The following is a 25,226-nucleotide window of genomic DNA, read 5'->3' as shown; positions in this document are numbered from 1 at the left end:
CCCGTGTCTCGTTGACCCGTGTCTCGTTGACCCGCGTCTCGTTGACCCGCGTCTCGTTGACCCGCGTCTCGTTGACTCGCGTCTCGTTGACCCGTGTCTCGTTGACCCGTGTCTCGTTGACCCGTGTCTCGTTGACCCGCGTCTCGTTGACCCGTGTCTCGTTAACCCGTGTCTCGTTGACCCGTGTCTCGTTGACCCGTGTCTCGTTAACCCGCGTCTCGTTGACCCTCGTTAACCCGCGTCTCGTTAACCCGCGTCTCGTTAACCCGCGTCTCGTTGACCCGCGTCTCGTTGACCCGCGTCTCGTTGACCCGCGTCTCGTTGACCCGTGTCTCGTTAACCCGTGTCTCGTTAGCCCGTGTCTCGTTAACCCGTGTCTCGTTAACCCGTGTCTCGTTGACCCGCGTCTCGTTGACCCGTGTCTCGTTAACCCGTGTCTCGTTAACCCGTGTCTCGTTAACCCGTGTCTCGTTAACCCGCGTCTCGTTAGCCCGTGTCTCGTTGACCCGTGTCTCGTTGACCCGTGTCTCGTTGACCCGTGTCTCGTTAGCCCGTGTCTCGTTAACCCGTGTCTCGTTGACCCGTGTCTCGTTGACCCGTGTCTCGTTAGCCCGTGTCTCGTTGACCCGTGTCTCGTTGACCCGCGTCTCGTTGACCCGCGTCTCGTTGACCCGCGTCTCGTTGACCCGCGTCTCGTTGACTCGCGTCTCGTTGACCCGTGTCTCGTTGACCCGTGTCTCGTTAACCCGTGTCTCGTTGACCCGCGTCTCGTTGACCCGCGTCTCGTTAACCCGTGTCTCGTTGACCTGTGTCTCGTTGACCCGTGTCTCGTTGACCCGTGTCTCGTTGACCCGCGTCTCGTTAACCCGCGTCTCGTTAACCCGTGTCTCGTTAACCCGTGTCTCGTTAACCCATGTCTCGTTGACCCGTGTCTCGTTAACCCGTGTCTCGTTGACCCGTGTCTCGTTGACCCGTGTCTCGTTGACCCGCGTCTCGTTGACTCGTGTCTCGTTGACCCATGTCTCGTTGACCCGTGTCTCGTTGACCCGCGTCTCGTTGACCCGCGTCTCGTTGACCCGCGTCTCGTTGACCCGCGTCTCGTTGACTCGCGTCTCGTTGACCCGTGTCTCGTTGACCCGTGTCTCGTTGACCCGCGTCTCGTTGACCCGCGTCTCGTTGACCCGCGTCTCGTTGACTCGCGTCTCGTTGACTCGCGTCTCGTTGACCCGCGTCTCGTTGACTCGCGTCTCGTTGACCCGCGTCTCGTTGACTCGCGTCTCGTTGACCCGTGTCTCGTTGACCCGTGTCTCGTTGACCCGTGTCTCGTTGACCCATGTCTCGTTGACCCGCGTCTCGTTGACCCGCGTCTCGTTGACCCGCGTCTCGTTGACTCGCGTCTCGTTGACCCGTGTCTCGTTGACTCGCGTCTCGTTGACCCGTGTCTCGTTGACCCGTGTCTCGTTGACCCGCGTCTCGTTGACCCGCGTCTCGTTGACCCATGTCTCGTTGACCCGTGTCTCGTTAACCCGCGTCTCGTTGACCCGTGTCTCGTTAACCTTCCTTCTTTATAAAGTCACAATCCTTGGGGACACGTACTGAGAAGCGCTTCTCCATAATCCAGAATAGGGCTGGGTACTGAAAATCTCTAGTATAATGTTACTACTTGTAACAGAACAAAAAATCTTTTTCACAGCTGGAATTCTGTACTTTCCCAGTAAAACGTTCTTGTTATGATGTGGCTATGTGAAGCGTTGGCTCCACTTGATCCTCATCAACCTCTTCCTCTGTCACCATCCATGATAAATATGTCACTGGTCTCCATCATCATCATCATCCCTCTCTAGGTTTTTGATAACACTGATTGTAATTTAGATAAAACCTCAACCATCCATAGATATATCTAAAGGTACAATTTAAGTTTCGATTCATACCAGCAGATGGCACTGTTGGATTGTTTATCATCATGTTTTCTCATCTAGGAAAAGGAGATGTGTTACAAAGGTTTCCTAAGCACCTTCTGTTCTCGAAGCTGGTTTTAACTGGTTTTGCTCACATATTGTTCAGAATTAGTTTGATTTTCTTCAGAGTTCCTCCAAATCTCGTCTCTTCCAGTGAATTCTGGATCCTCTCTGCTGTATTCTGAGTTTCTACAGGATCACAGATGACAGATCAGATTATATGTTATTCCTGCAAACAAATGCCCTAATATATGTACATACATAATAATACATATTGAAGCATTTGATCTTTTGTCTCAACTAAAACAAATTCAAAGCAAAACAAGTTTTGAAATAAAGTTTTGTTGGTTGTTGGTCTGCTGGTGTCTGCCTCCAGCTCCAGATGAAAGCATCCGTTTGCTCTAATTGGGTCAAGTTGCTAATTTGTCTTCTAAAAAGGAAAAGTAAACGTAGGAAACAGTTTCTGCAGAACATTTTTAGCTTGGATCAGATTAGATGGGATGGTGTGAATCCTATAAAGGTTCAACAGGAAACATCTTGGAACATGAAGTATAAAGAACCAACCTGAAACTGCCAAGTGCTATTTGGTCTCACTTAACATTTAAATAATGATAAATAACCCGCACTTGTATAGCGCCTCTCAGAGTAAGGACTCCAAAGCACTTTACACTACAGTGTGACTTTCATCCACTCACACACACATTCACACACTGATGGTGATGAGCTACGATGTAGCCACAGCTGCCCTGGGGCGCACTGACAGAGGGGAGCCGGGATCGAACCTGCAACCTTCCGATTACTGGACACCCCGCTCAACCTGTTGAGCTACTGCTGCCCCATTTTACACTTCTCTGGTACTCATCGGGTCATTGGCTCTATGGTGTATATGTCATAGTTGATTTGAATTAAAGGTATCTCCTCTAAACCATCGAGAAGTGATGGGTGTGTGTTACATCATACACTCATTACTGTGTTATGCTCTTTTCATCATTTCATTAATGATGAATTTTGTTATGTCATCTGTGATCTTATAAAAATGTATGTACGGTAACTAAAAAGGGATGCTTCGCTTGAGTTTGTGTCATCTGCAAAGTCACTAAATGTCAGGGTTATTTTTACAGTTTGTATCATAAGAGGAAGCTGTGCCATTTAAAGCCATCAGGAGTGCACAAAGACTACTAAAACAATGTGAAAAACATTTACTCAGCAACAGTTTGTATCTCTTAAAGGAGCCAAATCATGCCATTTTAAACCTCTGTGAGCAAAAGTAGATGCAGCACATGATTAAACTCTTACAGCTGGCACTCTTGAGATGTCTTATTAGTTGAAGTTATTTTCGTCAGCCTGTATTTGTATCCGGACATGAAACGGTGTGCTTCAGTCAACCCCACCTCCACCAGCCTGAGCTCCATCCAATCATGACATAACCCACAAAGCATCATGGCCATGACAAATGAGCAAATGAGAAGAAAATGTTAGTTTGTGCATATAACCACTGTTTCCTGAAGGAGAGGAACGAGGAACAACGAAGACATTATGGGACATCACGCCCTCGTAGGGCCTGGCTGAAGACGCATCTAATCACGCCTGTAAAGGCAAATGAGCGTGACACTGGGTGGTGGTCCCGCCCTCCTCCTACAAGTCCCCGACATCACCGGCATTTCGATAGCCGCTCTTCACCGAGCTAGGCTGCGAAAGGAGCAGCCATGCGTTGTACCTCGTTCCTCTCCTTCAGGGAACAGTGGTTATATGCATAACCTTTCCTTTCAGTCAATTCACTCGGTACAACAAAGGTACTATGGGACATATAAAAAGCCCCATGAGCAGTTATCAACCAGGGCCGACAACACAATCTAAGACGGCAACTCAGACCCAGCAGAAAGAACTTCATGAGCCACCAAAGGGGCCTAAAAACAGTGCCCCTGAAGTGCCCTTGCCTTTAGTGGTGTGCACTATGACCCCGTGGGGCAGCTGACAGCCATTAACACTAACACAGTGAAACAGCCTTCACGGTCCAATGAGAAAGTCTTTGCCTGGACAAAGCTTGGAGGGATTAGCGAAACACACAAACAGTTGGAAAATCTGAGTCCACATAAGGCTTTAGAGCACGAACCGGACACAGACAATGCAACGTCTGCTCCTCAGGGGCAAAAGAAGGACGATTGGAAAGTCGAAAGCTCTATGATCATAGAACCAAAGGTCAGCATGATGACCTTGGACACATATTTGGATGCAGAGTAACCCTAGACCCATCTTTTGAGAATTGCAGACAAGAAGAGTAAATCAAAAGAGCATGAAGATCCCCTACCCGCAAGCCGATGCAGGGCAAAGAGCAGGGCTGTCTTGTAAGGCAGGAACTTCATGTTGACTGACTCAATTGGCTTAAATGGAGGACTACGGAGGGCCTCTAGAACCAAAACAAGGTCCCAAGAAGCGACAGAAAGTCTTAACAACAGGCCTCAGATTGCGAACTCCCTTCAAGAACCATAAAGTTAAAGGGTGAGTCCCCAGGCAGACCCTGTCAAAAAGACACATGGCAAGCAGAAATTACTTACAAGTAGACCTTCAAAGTTGAGAAGGACAAACCCTTGTCCAGTAGTTCATGTAGAAAACGACTAAGTCCACAGTGGATCAATGCGACGGAACCACGGACCTGCTTAAACACAACTCCCAAAAACCTTCCACTCTTAAGCATATAGGCCCCTAGTGGTACATGCTCTTGAACCCTGAATGGTGTCCACCACAGCCAGGGGAAGACCTGCAGGCCGACAGTTTCCACAAGTGTGGATGAGGGTGCAGCACTTCTCCAGACAGAAGGCTCTGCCAGATGGGGGAGCCACCATGGGTTACCAAGATTTTGTGGGCCACTGAGGAGCCACCTAAATCAGAGACATGCTCATCCTGTGAACCCTCCCCAGTACAACTGAAATTAGCTCCACTGGAGGAATGACGTAGAGGAGGACGTTGGACCTAGGATGCGCCAGAGTGTCCGTCCCCATTGAAGCAGTCTGGTCTGTCGAGGAGGACAAGTGTGCGTTTTTCACGTGATGCAAACAGATCCACAGCCACCCTGCCAAACCATGTTCAGATCTAAGACACCACAACTGGGTGCAGCCTCCATCATTTTGCCAGTTAGAAGTAGGTCACGTGGTTGCGAAACGTGGCCATCGAGTGATCTGAAAGGCACGCTCTGGCCAACCGAGAGCACATTTCAAGTTCGGGGAAGGAAACCCTCTGGCTCAGAACTAGGGAGCTCTTCTTGTAATTTATGAAGACAATCCAGTGCGAGAAAGAACCTGGGAAACATGAGCCTCCGCATGCACTTGGGAACTCGCTACCAGAGCCTAATTTTCCAAGTAGGTGAGAACACAGATACCCCTCTCTCTGAGAGGTGCTAAAGCAGCTTCCACACATTTGGAAAAGGTACTTGGCGTAGTCCGAGTGAGAGAACCAAATACTTGTAGACTTTCCCTTCGAACGCAAAGCACAGGAAATGCCTGTGATCAGCATGAATCCCCAAATTGTAATATGCATCTGTGAGATTGATCGCAGGCTGCGCAGTGGTTAGAGCTGTTGCCTTGTAGCAAGAAGGTCCTGGGTTCGATTCCCGGCCTGGGGTCTTTCTGCATGGAGTTAGCATGTTCTCCCTGTGCATGCGTGGGTTCTCTCCGGGTACTCCGGCTTCCTCCCACAGTCCAAAAACATGACTGTTAGGTTGATTGGTCTGTCTAAATTGTCCTTAGGTGTGAGTGTGTGTGTGTGTGATTGTTTGTCCTGTGTGTCTCTGTGTGGCCCTGCGATGGACTGGCTCTCTGTCCAGGGTGTACCCCACCTGATTGCCCGTTGACCGCTGGAGATAGGCACCAGCCCCCGCGCAACCCTGAGTGGACAAAGCGGGTTCAGAAAATGGATGGATGGATGGATGGGTGGGTGGATGGAGATTGATCGCAACAAACCAATCTCCGGGGCTGATCATGTTTGTTAGCTGCTTGAGCGTTAGCATTTTGAAAAACTGTACCTGCGCAAATGCTTGTTTAGTATACACAGATCCAGAATGGGACAAAGCCCTCCTCCTCGTTTCAGGACGACAAAATAATGGGTTTACTATCCCTTGTTTATTTCCTTGAAGGAGACTGCTCGAACAGCTCCTTTTGTTAACAGTCTGAATTTCCTCTCTTAACTCATTCACTGCCAGCGTTTTTCAGCGTTTTCACAGTTATTTTAAGAGTCACAGAACGTAGCGCTCTATAATGATGTCAAAGGCAAAACTAACAAAACAAAGACTAAACTCACCTTTTACATCAGGAAGAGTTCGCACGTCTCGAGCGTTATCCGTTCTTTCACAATGCGTTGTTGAATTGTGATTGGCAGAAGCTTTGCTGGTTCACTCCTCATTTTTTTTACAGCAGTGGACCAAAACGATCTCCTAACACATGGATTTTCTGCTTCCTGATCACGTGACTCGTGACGTACGTGGATGAAGATCGGCTTTAGAGCTGGGATGTTTGTTCTCACGGTGCGGGGGCTCGTTCCGACACCAACACAGTAAAAAAAAATGCAAGCTACGACTTTTTTCATCAACTGTAGTGAACGGTTAGATTTATAATGATGACTTTTCTCATCAATGGCAGTTAATGAGTTAACAAGACCACTGCATCTACATTCACAATATAGCGTGCACAACATCAGCAAACTTGGGTGGTCCGACCTGGAATTGTAGCCGGCAGTAACCCATGGTGACAGTGCGCTTGACCCAAGGGGACACAGCACATGCATGTCAGAGAAAGGTTTGCAGTAAGCTGGCTGCTCAATGCTGTCATGATGATGCCACTGCCCTCTAGCAGACCGGAAGGACTCGGCACTGTGTTTCACAGACATTCTAAGCTTCGTGTCTGCAAACAGTGGAGAGCCGCTGTTTTCCAGCCAAATGAGAGAAACAGCCTCCCCTGCGTCATTTGAAGTTATTTGCAGAAAGGAGTTGTGTTGAAAATTAAACCTTTGTTCACTGATAAGGCCTTGTGTGACCAATTTCAAATGCAGTATTCAGGCACATCAAATTGACATTCCTTTGAGTGCAAACAGCAGTCTTTATTGAAACATTGTGCAATACTATGGAAATTTCACCCACCTGGGCCAATAAATGAAGTCTGTTGGGACTGGAGGGGTTGAACGACAACTGAACATGGCCATTTCACTCGCTGAAAACTGAGGCTTGGAAGTCCTGCAGAGTCCAAGTCCTGAACAAACTTGGTCCTGAGATCAGGATGACTGAGTCTTCTTTTGACGGTTCACAGAGCGTTTCTGTGAGCCTGCAGGAGGGCCCTTACTCCAGACAGACTGGCTGGGAGGTAAGAGCTCGGGCAACCAGCAATGGGGCTCACCACTGTCGTTGGCGACATCGCCGTCCGTGGCGGGGAAGGCGGGATGATGGCTTGTTTAACAGTTCCAATCATCTTTGGTCTGACATCTCGTTTATGAAGGGGGTCAGCGAGCTGCCGAGTGGGACCAGAGCTCCTCCAAACACATTGCTAAGCAGGTCTGCAACATGGTGGTAGAGCTGAGTACGAGGGCGGAGATGGCCTGGGCCCGGTAAAACCTCTCCAGCTTTGCGTTGGAAAACCTGCACTGCATTGTGAAAAAAACAGCTGGTCCACTCACCCCATTGTTATCAGTTGGGGCCAAACAAGCTGCCAGTGATGGCTCCATTGAGGTGAGGTTCACAAACCCCAACTTCTCGGCACCATCAAGGTCCAGGAACTGCCCATAGCTCAACACTTTGGTGCAGGTGGACAATGGCTTACCCCAAGACGATGCAAGCTTGGCCATAAAGTCCGGGAAAGGTGGTGGTAAGTTTTTGACCTCAGCCAATTCGATGGGGAGGTAAAAACCAACAAAATGGACCTCATTTGGGCCAGCGGAGGAGCAGGCCAGCCCACTTTGAGATTCTCTGCTGCTCTTCTGCAAACCAGAAGAAAAGAAGTTTCCTCCCGACTAGGGCTGCACAATATATCGAAAAATTGTCGTCATGGCGATAACAGGACGTGCGATAGGCCCATCGCAAAACACGGCAAAAACGGCGATAAATGTTTGGTTCAAACATTTCCATCCGTGTCATACATCAACTTTTAGTAAACCAGCTGTTTTTTACGCCGAAGTATTATTTGACCAATCAAATGTAGTCCTTCTGAAATGCGGCCAATCAGATGGGTCCCTTCACGTAATACGCCCGCCCCCTACATAGACCCTTTTGGAAAGCAACACCCGAACTGAGTTAGTGGCGCCGTTCCCTTGTTCGTTATGCTGGCTCAGAGCAACGAACGCACTTTGTGCTGAGGTTTCTGGAATCAGCGCTGGTTTCAAATGTGAACGTGAGTCCGCTCAGTGTCGTTTATCACTTTTACCGGGCTGACTCCGACACGTGCCGGTGAACCAACCCACCTTCATGTCGCTAGTGTTAGCCCCAGGCTCCGGTTAGCTTCCAGCTAAAAGGCTACAGCACTCTCCTCCCGGTCCCACCCTGCTAAAGAGGGCCTGGAAAAGTTCCCCCACACATCAAAGTGATTTTTCATTTATGAGCTTTTATAACCTTGTTAATCAGGATAGTTGATTTGCTGCTGCACATAAACTGTCGAAAGAGCATTGAGGCAGAGAGCTAAAAGAGCCACGAAAAATGGGCGAACGCTGTCCAGAAAGCAGCAGAATCAACACTAGCGAGCATTTAAGCTAACTTTTCAAAAGCATAGCTAACAATAGTTTCTCTGTACTTGCATGTTATCAGCAAGGTGAAGAGCGTAAGAACTGAGAAATGCTAGGCAACACTGGGGGCTTGTGGGTGGACGGCGGGGCCACCACCCAGCCTAACACTCATTCGCCTTTACAGGCATGATTAGAAGCGTCTTTAGCCAGGCCTCACAAAGGTGTGATGTCCCATAGTACCTTCGTTGTGTCAAGTGAATTGGCTGTAAGCGAACGTCTTTGGAAACAGCACTGGTGCTCCTCCCATACCCGCTCCAACAAAATGCACGTACAACAGCTGCGTCTTAGACTATTGAATTGCTGTATTAGGTAAGGTGGAGCAGTAGTTGAAGCATCTGCCTTTCATCTTGTTTTGCCATGTCCTGATGCCGGTTTGATTCCTGGTGTCTGCAGTAGTTTATTTAGCCAGGTGGCGCAGATTGAATTTTTTATATTTCAGTTTTATTATTTTGCATTTTAGTTGCAACACTCTGGACGGAGCACAGAAGTCCCAATGATCTACTCTGCTCACCTAAATCAGTAGCCCTTTTTACAAGACACACCATGCCGGCAAATCTGTGTAATATTACCGTAATGGTATGTCTATAAACGCGCCATGCCGGCATGGCATTGCGCAAATTTTGCGGCATTCGTTCCGCCTTGCTTGGCAGTAATATTGCGGTAATGGTCTGTCGTACGCACCCTGGCGCAACAGAGGCAGATGTCATGATGACGTGGGGAGTTATTGCTGAGCTCCGGCTGACAAATGTATTGAAAATGAAAGTAAACACGGGCAGTAAGGATTGTTTTTTGAACAAAATCAGTTGAGATGGCAAACTGGAGCGCCGCAGCGCTCCACGAACCTCTCCGTTAGAGCTGAAGCTCAGATCACCAGAGACTGCACAGGGACTGATGGGGACAGACACCTTTAGGAGCTGCTTGTTAAAAAAAACTTAATGATCACGGCTTCAATCGCAATAAAAAGCAAGTTATGTCCAAGATAAACAGAAGTCTGCGGCAGCGCAGACCGCCCCCATACCCCCTTTATGCCGCCATCACCTAATCTTATATAAAATTGTGCGCCACATTACCGCCACGGTCTGATCTTATAAACGACCTTTATCCTCCCCAGGGGGCCGTGGCAAATCCCGTTTTGTAAACGCTCTGGTCCTGTAAAAACAGCTAGTGTTTCTCAACCCTGTTCCGCATGGCACACTGTCCTGCGTGTTTTACATGTTGCCTTTTAAACATCAGTGTTTCCCTGCTGCCACACACCTGACAAATGAATGAGTGATTAACAGGCATCTGCAGCACTTGATGTCCTCCTGAGGAGCTGATGTATATCAAGTATGCTGAAGTAGAGACATGGAAAACATGCAGGAGAGGGGATCCTGAGGACCAGGGTTGGGAAACACTGTGTTAACCCTCTGGAGGCAGGTGTTGCAGCTTTGCAACTTTAAAACCGGTCTACCTGGTTACTCCACATACGTGTTTCATAAGCCCTTTTTAACTCAGAAGTACCTCTGAAGGACTTCGTAGTTTGTCCTTTTATCAAAACTTATTTTGAGCCTGAGAGGGTTAAACAAAGAAAGTAAGAAACAGATTAGTCCTTAAATTTTAAACAGATTACCAATAAAGGGTTGAAAACGTAATACTGGTAAGTGTAGATAAAAAGAGGAAAATTAAATTACTGCTGAGACTGGGAGTTGAAATGGTGTAAGGTCAAAGCAACAGCGTGCAAGGCAGGTGTTCTAATCACTAAAGTTTTAGTCACTTAAGACACATGTCCTGATCTGGCCTTTATGTGCATCTTTGTGTACAGTACTCATGGCTTTTATGGCAGCGTTAGAGACAACAAAAGAAATGCTTAGCAACAGGCTCCACAAGTGATTCCAGAGTGCAGTCACTGAGTCCAGGCCTGCCTTGCTGCCTCGGTTTGCTAGTCTGCCGCTATAAATGGCGTCCAGCACAGCACCTTTGTATATTTTCTCGTATTTCCACTCTGAAACAAAAAAGAATTGTACTCCGTCTGTTTCTGTCCTTAACCAACACCGTTCCAGCGTCAGCTCAAATCCTTCGGTTGCCATCCAATTAGAAAAGAACCTCCTAACAGATCCATCTAGCTCCTCCTGAGTGTGGACTTCAGCGATGATGGTGAGGAATGTATGGAGCTCTGAAGCTGGCCGAACCTTGCTGGCAGATTTTCACATTCATGTACAACTAATGAAAATACAAACAAGGAACTGTGAGGTTTGTTTTGCTTAGTGGGCTGTGTTGCTGCTCCACCCTAACCGTACCACTCCAGAAATCTCTGGGCCTACAACAGAAGGGGGCGAAACAAGTCCCGTGACTGGCATGATCCGGGTAGGTTGTCTGGATCGGTTTTACAATCAGGACAGAAAAATAAGCGAGTCAACCCTCCCCATTCCAGCAAAACAGTCGATGGAAATTAGAAGAAGAAAATTTCATTTCTATAGCGCCTCTCAAGATAAAAATCACGAGGCGTTTCACAAAAACAAAAAATGTAAAAATAAAAAAAAGAATTTTGAAAATGGTTAAAAATATATTTAAAATGAGCAAAAAATAGACAATTGTGATTAAAATGTTAATTAATTAATTAAAGAGAGAGAGTGAACAGGAAAGAGGGAAATCAGTGGATCCTGAGAAAGGTGGAATAGGTGGGGAGAGCAGAATAAAGAGAGAGAGGTGAAGAAGGTCATACAAAAGCCAGCTTGAACAAGTGAGTCTTCAGCTGCTTTTTAAAGGAGACCACTGAGTCCACTGATCTCAGGCTCAGGGGGAGAGAGGTCCAGAGTCTGGGGGCCACAGCAGCAGATGATCTGTCAACTTTGACCTCTAGCCTGGTGCTGCACAACCAGTAGGCTTTGGTCACTGGACCTCAGGGACCTGCTGGGGGTGTAGGGACTAAGAAGATCACCAATGTAAGATGGTGCTTGTCCATGTAAGGCCCCATAGACCAGAACCAGGATCTTGAAATGAACCCTGAAGTTAACTGGCAGCCAGTGAAGCTGGAGGAGAAGCGGGGTGATGTGGGTGTGTTTGGAGGACTTGGTCAGAAGCCGAGCACAGGCATTCTGAACCACCTGTTTACGGTTCAGGGAGGTTCTGCTCAGACACGTGAAAAGAGAGTTACAGTAGTCTAAGCGTGAGGAGATGAAGGTGTGGAGAACTGTCTCAAGTTCAGAGCGGGACAGAATGGGACTCAGCTTAGCAACGTTCCTGAGATGGAAGAAGGAAGAGCCAACAAGAGAACTGACATGAGAATCCAGGGTGAGAGCTGGGTCAAAGGTCACACCAAGATTCCTGACAGAAGGTTTGGTGTGGGAAGCAAGCTGACCAAGAGAGTCTCTGACTTTGGGAACCAGCTTGTCTGGGGCACAGATGAGGATCTCAGTCTTATCTTCATTCAGCTGAAGAAAGCTCCCACCATCCAGGTTTTGATAGAGTCTAAGCAGGTGTGTAACAGCTGCAGCTTAGACATCTCATGGGGCTTAAAGGAGATGTACAGTTGGATGTCATCTGCATAAAGATGGTAGGAGATTCCTTTGAATGAGCTCAGGATGTGCTGAAGAGGAAGCAGATATAGGAAGAAAAGTAGAGGCCCCAGCACAGAACCTTGTGGGACACCATGGCTAAGAGAGGTGGTGGAGGACCTAAACTTGGAGACGGCCACAGAAAAGCAGCGCTCGGAAAGATAAGAGGAGAACCACTCCAGAGCAGTTCCTGATAGGCCTACCCAGTCTCTCAGCCTCTCCAGTAGCAGGTGATGGTCAACAGTGTCAAAGGCTGCAGTCAGGTCCAGCAGGACCAGAACAGAACAGTCCCCTGCATCACTGTGAGTCAGAAGGTCATTAGAGACCCTAAGAAGAGCTGTTTCAGTAGAATGAGCTCTACGAAAACCTGACTGGAAGCTATCATAGATGTTATGTTCATCAAGAGCAGCTGTGAGTTGTTTAGCCACAACCTTTTCCAAGATCTTGGAGATGAACGGAAGTTTAGAGATGGGTCTGAAGCTGCTATGGAGAGAGGGGTCGAGACTCGGTTTTTTAAAGAAGTGGGTGGATTACAGCGTTCTTAAAGTAAGCAGGGACCTGACCAGAGACCAGAGAAGCTCGCTGGGACCGATGGACTGAAAAGCACTTTTAAACAAAGATGAGGGTAAGATGTGGAGGGGGCATGCAGAGGTCTTCATAGAGTTAACTAGTTTGGTTAACTCAGGCAAAGAAACAGGAGCAAAGCTATCTAGGATGATGGTCCTGGTTGGAGTCGGGAGAGGCGGCGATAAGGCTGAAGGAGAGATGCTAGATCTGATCTTATTGACTTTGTCCACAAAGAAAGACAGAAAGTTCTCACAGTCTGCAACAGAGTGGATGGAGGCTGTAGGAGAGGCAGGAGAGACGATGCTGCTGATGGTGTTAAACAGCACCTTGAGCACCCTTTGCTCTGGGACACCAGGTTGGAGAAATAGGAAACCCTGGCGTCTCTGACTGCAGAGTTAAAGGATGTCAGAAGATCCTTTAGGTGCAGCAGATGGACGTGGAGATGGGTTTTCTTCCACAAACGCTCAATTTTTCTGCATTGGCGCTTCAGGCTGCGAAGGCTGTCATTAAACCAGGGAGTAGGGTTCACTGCAGGAACTGATCTGGTTCTGACAGGACAGATGTTGTCCAGAATGGAGAGGCCTTGCTCGTTAAACTGAGAAGTTAAGGAATCTGGGTCGTTATCAGAAGCACAGGGTGGATCAAAAGCAGCAGAAAAATTGCTAGCTGTGCTCTCTTTAAGAAAACGAGAACTAACCATACGGCGAGCAGGAGGTGGGGACGCAGAAACTGACAAGTTAAAGAAAATGCAATGGTAATCTGAAATATAAACGTCCTCAGGACAAACACTGTCAGCATTTAGACCCAGGGTAAAAACAATGTCTAGAGTGTGCCCCCTGGTGTGTGTGTGTGGCCAGAAACATGCTGGGTAAAGCTGAAGGAGTCCATAAGGCTGGAGAAATTCATGGCAAAGAGATCGGAGGGATCATCAACGTGGATGTTAAAGTCACCAACAATCACCAGTCTGGACAGCTTCACAGTGGAGGATAGAAAGTCACTAAACTCCTGAAGGAAAGAACCGTTTGGACCAGGTGGACGATAGACCACAGCACAGTAGAACGGGTCCTTACGCCCGACTTTAATCAGCTGCAGTTCAAAGGAAGCAAAGTGACCAGAGGTTGTAGAGCTACATGGAAGATGGTCTCTGAAAACAACAGCTAGGCCTCCACCACGACCAGAACCCCGGGGCTGGCTAAGAAAAGAATAACCACTCGGGCAGAGTTCAATCAGAGCAGAATAATCAGATGTTTGCTGCCAAACGTCAGTCAGAAACAGAAAATCCAGGTTTTTAGAGAGAATTTAATCATTGGGCAGGAAGGACTTATTGTTAACAGAGCGGGTATTTAATAGAGCCATGCTGAGTGAGGTGGAGGAATCAGAAACTACAGAAACAGCTGGAGTTAGTGGACGTACATTAGCAGGGTTACATCCACGGTGTTTATAAAAACCACTTATGGAGGGAACAGGAGGAGAAACCACTGAGGAATGAGGATAAACCGACCTTAAAAAACTTGGACGAAGAAACCGCGCTGCAACGCGGCCTGGAGGGATGCGGAAGTGGCGCTCAGGTCACCAAAGGAACAGAAGCTAGAAGATCACGCCGATGTTTACTAGATGAACCACGCTTTAAGAGAAGTTTTATTCTCACCTGGATTCCTGCTCGTTTACCTCTTTTCCTCCGACGTTTTCCCGGGACCGGATAAACATCGCTGGAGGCGCCCTGGTTGGAATCGTCATTTGGCTCCGGGCCAGTGCGCCACTCAGATAAACAAACAGGGAGGTACGTCCTCGGTGCATCTTGGGCGATCGTGAACAAACGGAAAGACAAAAGAGTCTGGCGATCATAGGAGATGTTAGCAGGGACACTACTGAAGATCACAGACAGGAGCAAGGTGGAAAAGAGGAGGTTAGTGGAGAAAATTTTGAAAAAGCGGCTGGTGAATGCGGCTAAGCCAAGCACAGGCGCCATCTTGTTACCGACCGGAAGCCAAAAAATAATAAAAATGAGGCTTTAGTTTTAGCTTTTGCAGGCATTTCCCAAAAAATCTGAAAATTTCCAGCTGAGACAGGAAAATGCATGAAAGCAGCCAAAACAGGTTTGGGAGTGTTTTTCAATTTACCAATTCACATGGTACAAAGCTCCAACAAGTGGATTTTCCATGATATGGCCCCTTTAAGACAAAATACAGGTATGTTCCTCTGAGTCCAAATGTTAAGAACAAAAGATTATGATTTAATATTGATTTATATTTCATCATGTTTGTGTTCTCATTTGTGTTATCTTCGTATGTATATTTTGTAAATAGTTATGGATTGTCTGTTGTTAACTAATATAATGTGGTTTATTCTACCAATAAGATCGCTGTCAGTGACGCATAAAGATGGCGTGACAGAATAAACAAGGTGCTCCCTGATTCAGAAGCTAAGCAGTGATGCGGCTTTGTTTTATTTTCCTCCGTCGACACGATTATTGACTCTAACACCAAATAGACTTAAGGCTAACAAATATCTTCCACTATCCTTTGTGTCGACATGGCAACAGCAGAGCATCCTGGAGTCAGATTCATTCATCATCTCCACAAATGGGCATGTTACAGGCATGAGTAAACAGAAGGTGTTAGTCAGGCCAACAAACTAATGAATAACCCATAAACACCTAAAATCACACTGGTAATAAAGAGCTCACTGAAGAAACCTGTATAGTACTAAGGAGTTCTTGAACATCTCATTTGCCTTTGGGATGGATAAAGTACTTCTGAATTAAACTGAGTCTATAGTATTAGACATTCCAGGGGATTAAACTTACTTCATCTTTCTTCCAGAACTGAGCTGCACCTAAACCAGTTGGCTGAAAACAGCACGTTTGGAATCCATCCACACACCAAGGTAACCCCACTGGTCACCAGAAACCTGTCTTGTTGGTTTTGTTTTGCCATACCTGAAGTCTAGGTTGTAGCTGTGGCACTGCTGCTTCTCAAAGTAGGGGTTTTGACTCCCCGGTGGGCTCTTCAGACGATCTCTGAATGAGATGAATGAATAACTGTTGCTAGTAGATTTTTAAACATTTGTACATCTCTGACGGGTATTTATTGGATTTGAAGCTGAAATGTTTGAGAACCACTTGACCTAAGTTGCCTTTTATGCCTGATTCAACATGGTTTGAAGCCTGAAGACAAGCAGCGGGCCTCCCAGCAGTTCACCAAGCTGCAGGCAGCCATGAAGGTGCTGGGCATTTCTGCAGAGGAACAGAAAGCTCTCTGGCTTATTCTAGGTGCCATTTACCACTTAGGAGCTGCAGGAGCCACTAAAGGTGAGCTCTCACTCTGGCTGAATGGAAATCATTCTAACTCATTACTAATACCAGTCGTGTCATGACACCATCATTCAGTAGTTACCACGTCTTTAACAGTTTGCTTTGACAAAACTAAGAGCTAAATTTGACTTTGATGTGTCGTTAAACCCTGAACCATTCGGAGGTCAAAGGAACTGTACGGTTTTTGGTGAAGTCCCGGGATCGTGCATCTGTGTCATTTCCATTCCACTGGTGTGAAACAGCAGTCTGATATTCTGAACGTGTCAGCTAACTCTGCGTTGTTCCCTGCTGATGCTCCTCGTGTCTTTGAGCAAGCGATGCATCAGAACGTGTGTGATCTCTAACCTCTGTTCTTTACTTGCATGTTTGCATGCTGCGCCCTCTCAAACGCAGACTCGGACGAAGGTAATGGAAACAACACACGTTGGAGAAAACTTGATTTCACAGCTTTCATGTAACCTTTTCTGTATCTTTCCTTCTAGACTTAAAGTCTTTATCATTTTTGTTGTTTTGCTTCTCCTCTCCACTCCGTCTCTCATGTTTTTGTGCTCACTCTGTGACGGCCCCCCTTTTTGTTGTGTAAGATGAAAATCACAGGGATTGCAGGGACTTTCCCTGGCCGTCACCCTCGTCTAACTCCTTACTCAGCGCTTGTCTTTCCGCTCCAAAGTTAATGAAAGTAATGCTCCTGCTTCATTTCCACCTTGGTGTTCTGACTCTGAGCCTCAGAACGTGTCTGAGCTTCTGCCTGGTTTTAGTTTCTGTTGTTTTTCACATGAATTTAGGTTTTCCAGCAGAAAACGGTTTGTTTCCTGCCCTTTTCTTTGTTTTGACTTTAAAAACATCCGAACTAGACCTTCCACTTCAGTTGAGACCCAAAAGAACCGCTGAATGTAGAATGAATGCTGTTCCTCCTTAAGCGTGCACCTTGTCGTTGCTGTTGGTTCTCTGTAGGAACCGACGCTTAAACAGTCTAATATGCTGCGGGATCACCCTGTGGTGCTGGAGTCACTCCTGTGTCATGCATGTGTTCACCACTGTTTTGGACACGCCCACTCAAATATACCCTTATCAGCCAGTCACACGGCAGCAGCTCAGTGCAGTTAGACGTCTAGACGTGGTGAAGGTGATCTGCAAAAGTTCAAACTGAGAATCGGATCTTTGGGGTTTGAACGTTGCAGGGTCACTGGTCTGATAAGCTGGGAGATTTACTCACAACCATCTCTAGAGTCTACAGAGACTGGTCAGACTGGTTCTATGACAGAAAGATAACATCAGCTCAGATCAGCACTGGTTCCTACCGAGGTCTGCAGAACCACAGCAGCAGCAGAAGACCACACCAGGTGTCTCTCCTGTCAGCTAAGATCAACAAACTGAGGCTACAATTCACACAGGATTGCCAGAACTGGACCAGAGGACACTGGAAAATCTTTCCTGGTCTGATGAGTCTGGATTTCAGCCACATCCCAACCCTAACCCATCTTCTGATGCTGCTCCCAGCAGGATCATGCGCTATGTCACAGAGCTCAGATCATCTCTAACTGGTTTCTAGAACATGACCCTGAGTTCCAACGGCCTCCACAGTCACCAGATCCCAGTCCAGTCCAGAACCTTTGGGATGTGGTGGAGCGGGAGGTTCTCACCACGGATGGATCTGTCAGGATGGACCAGAATCTCTCCAGCCCCCCGTGTGCCAATGGAATGAACCACGGAAGTCTAAAGTGATTGAGATCATTTATTTCTTTACTCTCGTCCTGTGGAGGCAGTTTACCAACAGCAAAAGAAAAAACATTCATCTCCTTTTCGAGCTGAGTCGTGATCGGCTGTGAGCCTAAGTCTGGGCCTCGTCGGCTTTGTGCTGGCGTAGCGCTATGGTCGTATGGCTAGCTACGTTCTGACTCCGTAAGGGTGAGTTGGGAAAGATCGGAGCTCTGGCATGGTGGGATTATGGAATTATGTGGGAGGATCTTTACATAAGTGTTCTGCTGACTTTAATGGAGTCTGATGAGAGGGCAGGAGAGCGGCTCAGGATTGTGGAACATGCCGCAGGAGAAATGGAGATTTTCAAATGAAATCTTATGATTGTGTGCTGTTCTAACTGGTCGTGTAGGTCCCAGGCAGCATAGCAGGATGTAGGCGGAGTATGTAGGCTGATGTAGGTGGATTCAGGGTACCGTATGCTGAAGACCACATCCATGAAGCAAGACATGAGCTAATGTTTATTCAGTGTTTGTGTGTCAAAGATTAAAAGCTGCCGCTGACATTCAGACCCTTCAGAGTTAGATCTTCTATTCTTCATTCCATTTTTCCTTTACTCCGTATTTCTATTCCTCTTTCTTTCCTCTGGCTAGTGCTTTAATTTTTGAACACATTCTCTGGTCTTCCCAGCGGGACGTCGGCAGTTTGCCCGTCATGAATGGGCCCAGAAGGCAGCCTACCTGCTGGGCTGCAGCCTGGAGGAACTGTCCTCATCAATCTTTAAGCATCAGGTCAAAGGGCTGCAGCCCTCCACCTCCTTCAGAGGGGGGCCTGAGGATGCTGGCCACAGTGACAACTCGGGTAAGAGCCCACACGATTCCTTTATCCTTGTTAGCTGCTGCAGAAGCGTAGGTCAGCTGCACTCACCTGGCACCTGCTGTTCTGCTGCTGTGTGTGGCTCTGAGTGCTGGTCTGGTGATCTTGTCTGTACTCAGGCTCTAAGTTCACTGCTCTGGACTGTTTGGAGGCCATGGCGTCAGGACTGTACTCGGAGCTTTTCTCTGTGGTCATCTCCCTCATTAACAGGTAATGTGTCCCACACACCCAGCACCACAGAACCAGACCCAGACCCAGCCTGCTGGCCTCTCAGGTGTTGCTGTTGTTTACATGTAAATCAGCAGTAAAATACAGCAGCTTTACAAACATTTACAGGTCATTTCAAATAAAAAAATCTGCAGATTTTTGAAAAAGTTAAATGAGTCGGACGTGAGGACTTCGTCGTCTCGGTTCTCCTTTTGCCACCAGATTATTTTGACAGACAATTTGTTCTCCAGGGCTCTGAAGTCCAGTCAGCACTCCCTGTGCTCGCTGCTGATTGTGGACACGCCGGGTTTCCAGAACCCGCGCTTGGCCCAGCAGCAGCGTGGAGCTACTTTTGAGGAGCTGTGCCACAACTACACCCAGGAGCGGCTGCAGACGCTGTTCCACGAACGCACCTTCGTCCAGGAGCTGGAGCGATACAAGGAGGTGCAGCTGGGCTGACACACGCCCTCAGATGATTTAGGAACACCGTTATCAGATCTATGAAGACAGACTGTAGAGACAGAGATTATCTGGTGCTTTTCGTAGAGTTGTCTCAGCTGCGATTAGCTGAAGTAGAACAAATGAACGCAGCTCCTTAGAAACCGTTCTTAACCTTTCTGCAACCCTTCCACCTCCTTTTGCTTCAGCAGCTGAAACATTATCATCAGAGCCCGTTGATGATCAGTGTCAGTGTTGATTTAGTTCCATTATTAATGATTGTATGTTTGCATGAACAGTCTGCTGCTCGGACACAGAAATCCAGGTTTTCCTTTTCTTTGTTCCTTTAACTGAAGGTAAAATCAGTCAAACTAAAAGCGTTTCTCTGCTGAAGAGTTTCAGAAACTCTCACAACCAGCTCTGAGACCAGGGATGTCTGCAGTCATTAGAAAGCAGAGTGGTGACGGTTTTTTGATGCTCTTGTCTTCTGCTAGTAAATGTCCTGTAGCTGACTAACCACGCCTTTATCCCTCCTGCGTGTAGGAAAACATAGATCTTGTTTTAGATGACATAGAGTCCACTACCTCCTTGTCTGTAGCAGCTATTGATCAAGCCTCAGCCCAAGCTCTGGTAAGTAAACGTCACGACTCTGCCGCTCTTAAATGAAACCCGTTGTGATGTCGACATGTTTTTGTGTGAATATTCATTCATGGCCTCCAGTTTTACTTATTTTTAGGGGCATGAACCGTAAGTGGTGTGGATCATCCCTGCTGGTGTGAGCCAGTCAGCAGCTTTAGAGCTGTAAGGGTCAGGTCCTGTTTATGCTCGGCTTTTACGGTTTTACTAACGTTTTTTCACTTTTCAACAAAATCATTTGACCTACAATCAAGGTGTAAAGCTGTGATGCAAGTTTAACATAGTTTAGCTCTTGGGATGTTTTTGTGTGTTACTGATGTATTCTGGCAGCAGTGCCAGGAGTTTAACAGGCTTCTGTTCAAATTTACGTTACTTACATTCTGGTCCAGATCCTGACTGATGGAGCTCGTTCTTCATCATCAATGTTTGGAATTTGTCCGATTGTTTGGGTTTGTCCACCTGGCTCTTAAGGACTGACCAGAAGTTCTCCATGGGGTTAAAGTCTGGAGCTGGACCCATCATGTTGATATTTTCTTCCTGATCCACCTGATCTGACTTCATCTTTCTGCCCTGGGCTCCATCATGCCAAAAAAAACATTGTTCATCACCAAACCGTTGAACTGATGATTAGGAGTTCCTCTGGGAGGGTGTCCAGGCACTATTCTTATTTCATGGCTGGTTTTGCACCTGCCATTTTAACACCAGTTTAATATTGATGGGTGAGAATTGCTTTTGTTATTTAGCTGCTGAGCACCAGCTAGTAGTAGTGTTTATGATTTAGCAGGACGCTGCATACTGACAGCAGTACACTTGTAACATGCCAGAATTTGCCAAAGGCTAGTTTTCATCTGCAATCCTGTTGGTCCCCTAGTGCCCCCCCCCCCCCCCCCCTTCCCAAAGGAAGCTCCAGAAGCCTTGAGCTTAAATAATAAAAGAAGATTTTATTTACCTTCTGTTTGTGTTGATCACAGGTTCGTAGTTTGGCCCGGACAGAGGAGGCCCGGGGCCTTCTGTGGCTGATGGAGGAGGAGGCTGTTCAGCCAGGAGGTTCAGAGGAGACCATGCTGGAGAGACTCTTCAGCTACTACAGCTCCGGCAAAGCAGAAAACAAAGGTGCGCTTTAATCCACGTCCTCGTTTTAAAACCACCCAACAGCCCAGGTAACACCACTGATGCATCATGGGAGAGAAATGCTTGCTTGTTTTTACAGGAGCCGGCCTGCTGCTGCGGGGAGACAAACCACATATTTTCCTGCTGGGACACAGCCATGGAGCTGATTGGGTGGAGTACAATGTTCAGGGTTGGCTGAGCCATGCTAAGAACAATCCTGCAACCCAGAATGCTGCCACCCTGCTGCAGGACTCTCAGAAGTATGGGCTATCTCATCACCCCTCTCATGTCCCTGTGCAGAAATATATATTTAGTAATTTAGTTCCTTATTGTTGCAAATCAAAATATGAACCATTTCTTCCAAACCAACCCACCAACTAGAGTCCTAAGTAACTGGTCTGAAGGCGAGTCTTAAAAGTAGACATGGTGTCCGCCTCACTGATTGAGACTGGACACAGGTGCCGTCAGAGAGGAGCCTGAGTAGCTCTGTCTCATGTTCTACTTTTTGAAACTCCACGAACCAAACCTGCAGTCTCAGAACCAAGTTGGCAAACATCTGGCACAAGAAGATCTCTAATATAAAATAGATAACACTGTGCAAATGAGATCCTAAAACCGGAACGGTACGACTGTGTTGCAGTTACAATCCCTGTTGTGGTCATAAACTGATAAAGGTCAGGGATGCACATTGATGAATAGACGGCCATGATTGTTTCCACCACAGGAAGAACATCAGTGGGCTGTTCTTGGGTCGAGCCAGTGGAGCGACAGTGTTGTCAGGTTCTATTGCTGGTTTAGAGGGAAGCTCCCAGCTCGCACTGCGGCGAGCCACAAGCATGAGGAAGACCTTCACCACAGGCGTAGCTGCAGTCAAGAAGAAGAGCCTTTGTATCCAGATCAAACTGCAAGTGGTGAGTGAAGGAACTACATTTTCAGTCTGAAAAGAAGAAGTTTGTACTTTCTTGTCAACAATCCTGAACTGACGTGTTTTACAGCAAACATTTTATTTCATTAGTTTTTCTTATTCTGAATAAAAAATGTATTATTTTGTTTGTGACACACGCCCGGTCAGACCTTCTCAGCCTCGAGCCTAATTTATACTTCTCCATCAGTCTTACAAAGCAGTTCCCCGCCAGGACAACAGAGGGCGTAGCACTGTCCTGAGGCATCCTGCCACCATTACAGTCACGTATTCAGTCCACAATAGTGTTTTTACTATTGTGTTTACATTGTTTCAATGCATTTCAGACACTTTTGAACACAAACAAATCTGTCCCCCGTCCACCTCTTCATGCGATCGGCACCTCTGAACTCACGTTTCTCGTCTTTTCCGACCACGAGTAAAACACTTGCTCCATGTGTTTGTACTCCTTCACTCACGGGTCAATAAACGTTCATGTTTTCAGACTTTTCCCGCAAGGCGATCTTCCATCTGTTCCATGTCTTAATATCTTTTTACTTTTTGAGGGGACAATTGCGGTGCTATTGACAAATTTACAGGAAGCGATCCTGACCAATCACAGGCTTTTGGCCTCCGTCACTTTCGACAGATAGTTAAAAACTGGGGCATGTCTCTGTCGTCCTCTACGAGCCCATTAGAGAGCTCTTGCGCCGGCGTGTCTCGGTACTGACGCAGACAGAGAAGTTTAAATAAGGCTTTACTGCACAGAACCATCACATCGTACAGCGAGGTGTGTGTTGACTGGCCCTTTGTGTTTTTAGGATGCCTTGATTGACATGGTGCGTAGGTCCAAAGTTCATTTCGTCCACTTCCTACTGCCTAAAGCAGAGGCTCCTGGTCTCCGCGTAACGCATGGCGAGAGTCCTGATTCAGGTCTCATGACTTTGGACGTGTGCCTTTTGAGGGCACAGCTTCGAGGATCAAAGCTGCTAGACGCTCTACGCATCTACAGACAAGGTACCCGCTGTGCATCGTGGGCAGACATGTCCACTTTGGTCTGTTATGTCTAAATGTTGAAGAAGTGTTAGTGTTTGTTTGAGTGCATGGTAGCAACCCTCAGCCCTGAATCTTCAGGAACTCTCATTTCATTCTTATTTTGTAGTTTATTTAAGACGTCTATCGCTTTTATCAAAGCTGAAGAGAACTTTTAGTCTGTTATGTTTCTACTTTCAGTAGAAAATCCAAGTTGGCCATGAACTTGGCTCCATCTTGAATTTGTTCCGTCTGTGTTGTGTTCAGGGTACCCAGACCACATGGTGTTCTCGGAGTTCCGCAGGCGCTTCGATGTCCTGGCTCCACATCTGGCCAAAAAGCACGGCCGCAACTACGTAGTCACAGATGAGAAAAGGGTGAGTCTTGGGTTTTGGTGTAAATGTTTAACCAGTGACTCCATTATCTAGTTGTTTCTTTAAAATCATCCTAATACAGATTATAGCTTCATACTAAAGCTTGTAAACAAAGAGCTTTTAAAATAACGAGTGGTTATGACTTCAAATACCTCTCTGGACATTTGCTATAAAACAGAAACAGCTTTGCTTAAAGTTTCCAGTGACATCATGATGGCTGCAGACAACGGGGAGTTCACAGTGTTAGTATTGTTAGTTCTTTCTGCAGCTTTTGACTCTGTTGATCACAACACCTTCATTAACAGACTTGGTGACTCGGTGGGGATCTCTGGAACTGGTCTAGACTGGTTTAGATCGTACCTTTCTAACAGAAGTTACCGTGTCTGTAGAAACCAGATCATGTCAGATTCTACTGATCTGTTCTGTGGGGTACCCCAAGGCTCTGTTTTGGGTCCACTGTTGTTTCTGCTGTACACACACCCTCTTGGACAGATACTTGATTCTTTTCATAATGTCTCTTATCACCTATATGCAGATGATATTCAGCTGTACTGCTCCTTTAAGGATTCTGAGTTCTACAAATTGTCTGAGCTACTAGAGTGTCTATCAGAGATCACCAGCTGGCTAGAAGATAACTTCCTCCAATTAAACTCTGAAAAGACTGAATGTCTGATCATTGCCCCTGAGAGCATGGTTCCCCTTATTAGTGTAAATATTGGTCATTTATCCTCTGCCGTCGAGACAGACGGTCACTCAACAACATTGGTCCAAAACAGTTTTTATCATTTAAGAAATATCTCCAAACTGAGAAGGTTGGTGTCAAAACATGAACCTGAAATGGTTCTCCATGCCTTTATCTCCTCCCGTCTAGATTACTGTAACACACTCTTCACATGTTTTAACAAAAAAGTCCTTGACCGCCTTCAGTTGGTCCAGAACTCTGCGGCGAGGCTCCTAACTGGAGCAAACAGAAGAGCTCACATCACTCCTATTCTGAGGTCTCTGCACTGGTTACCCGTTACCTTTAGAGTTCATTTTAGAGTCCTGACTAGAACTTTCAGGGCTCTACGTGGCCAAGCTTCTCCCTATATTACTGACCTGTTAAAGCCTTATGCTCCAACCCGAGCCCTCAGGTCCACCCACCAGAACCTTCTAGAAGTTCCAAAGACCAGATATAAACGTTGAGGTGATCGCTCCTTCTAGACTGTTGCACCCCGACTCTGGAACGATCTTCCTTTAGCCTTACGCAGCGTTGACAGTCTGGACACTTTTAAAAAACAGCTAAAGACCCTTTTATTGTTTGAATGCTGTAAAGAGTATACACTTAAAACTAGCAGCATAGCTGACATTTTAACACTAGTCAGAAAGCAGGAACCGCCCCCTCCTCCTTCGCTGCTCTCTCATTGGCTGAGAGTTTTCAATCGTCTTCTGCCTAAAAGGAAATGTGCACCCACACATATGATACATCAATTCAACCTGCTTGGTCCCAGGAGTCTTGTTATAACTTGATATTTTGTTCTGCGTTACCATGGCAATGTGCTTAGCAACAACATTTTAGACACAACTGTATCAACATACTTTCATATAGAAATGTTATTCAAAGTTTAAAAGAGTCTTGTGACATTGTGCATTGCTTTATTGAAGCAGACTCCTGTCATCTGTTACCATGGCAACACAAGGAACTACAAATCACTTTAACCAACTCTCATAGGAATGAATATTAAAAAGCTGAATATTGAGCCTATAACAGACTCCTGTTTTTGATCTTTTTGAACTGTTTGTACTTAAAACTAGAAACAAGTTAAATTTGATTGACCGTCAGAAGGT

At 46.7% G+C, this 25,226-nt stretch overlaps 1 protein-coding gene across 10 annotated transcripts in view; it reads left to right on the top strand.

The window, feature by feature from the left end:
• Nucleotides 1-25,226, top strand: part of myo18ab (myosin XVIIIA b) — a 159,102-nt gene that overhangs the window by 61,647 nt on the left and 72,229 nt on the right. For 9 of the 10 annotated variants that reach the window (XM_070543733.1, XM_054734261.2, XM_054734260.2 and 6 more), the window contains 12 exons: nt 15,637-15,700; nt 15,980-16,124; nt 16,521-16,532; nt 18,516-18,686; nt 18,821-18,911; nt 19,160-19,352; nt 19,890-19,976; nt 20,954-21,095; nt 21,193-21,352; nt 21,817-22,003; nt 22,815-23,010; nt 23,293-23,402. In XM_070543733.1, coding sequence (XP_070399834.1) covers nt 15,637-15,700; nt 15,980-16,124; nt 16,521-16,532; nt 18,516-18,686; nt 18,821-18,911; nt 19,160-19,352; nt 19,890-19,976; nt 20,954-21,095; nt 21,193-21,352; nt 21,817-22,003; nt 22,815-23,010; nt 23,293-23,402 — 1,558 coding nt within the window. The remainder of the gene's footprint in view (nt 1-15,636; nt 15,701-15,979; nt 16,125-16,520; nt 16,533-18,515; nt 18,687-18,820; nt 18,912-19,159; nt 19,353-19,889; nt 19,977-20,953; nt 21,096-21,192; nt 21,353-21,816; nt 22,004-22,814; nt 23,011-23,292; nt 23,403-25,226) is intronic. The other variant, XM_054734257.2, reaches the window with a different exon arrangement.

The sequence above is a fragment of the Nothobranchius furzeri genome, chromosome 13 (assembly GCF_043380555.1).
Source record: "Nothobranchius furzeri strain GRZ-AD chromosome 13, NfurGRZ-RIMD1, whole genome shotgun sequence".
Lineage (NCBI taxonomy): Eukaryota > Metazoa > Chordata > Actinopteri > Cyprinodontiformes > Nothobranchiidae > Nothobranchius > Nothobranchius furzeri.
This window is presented reverse-complemented; position numbering and strand designations above follow the sequence as displayed.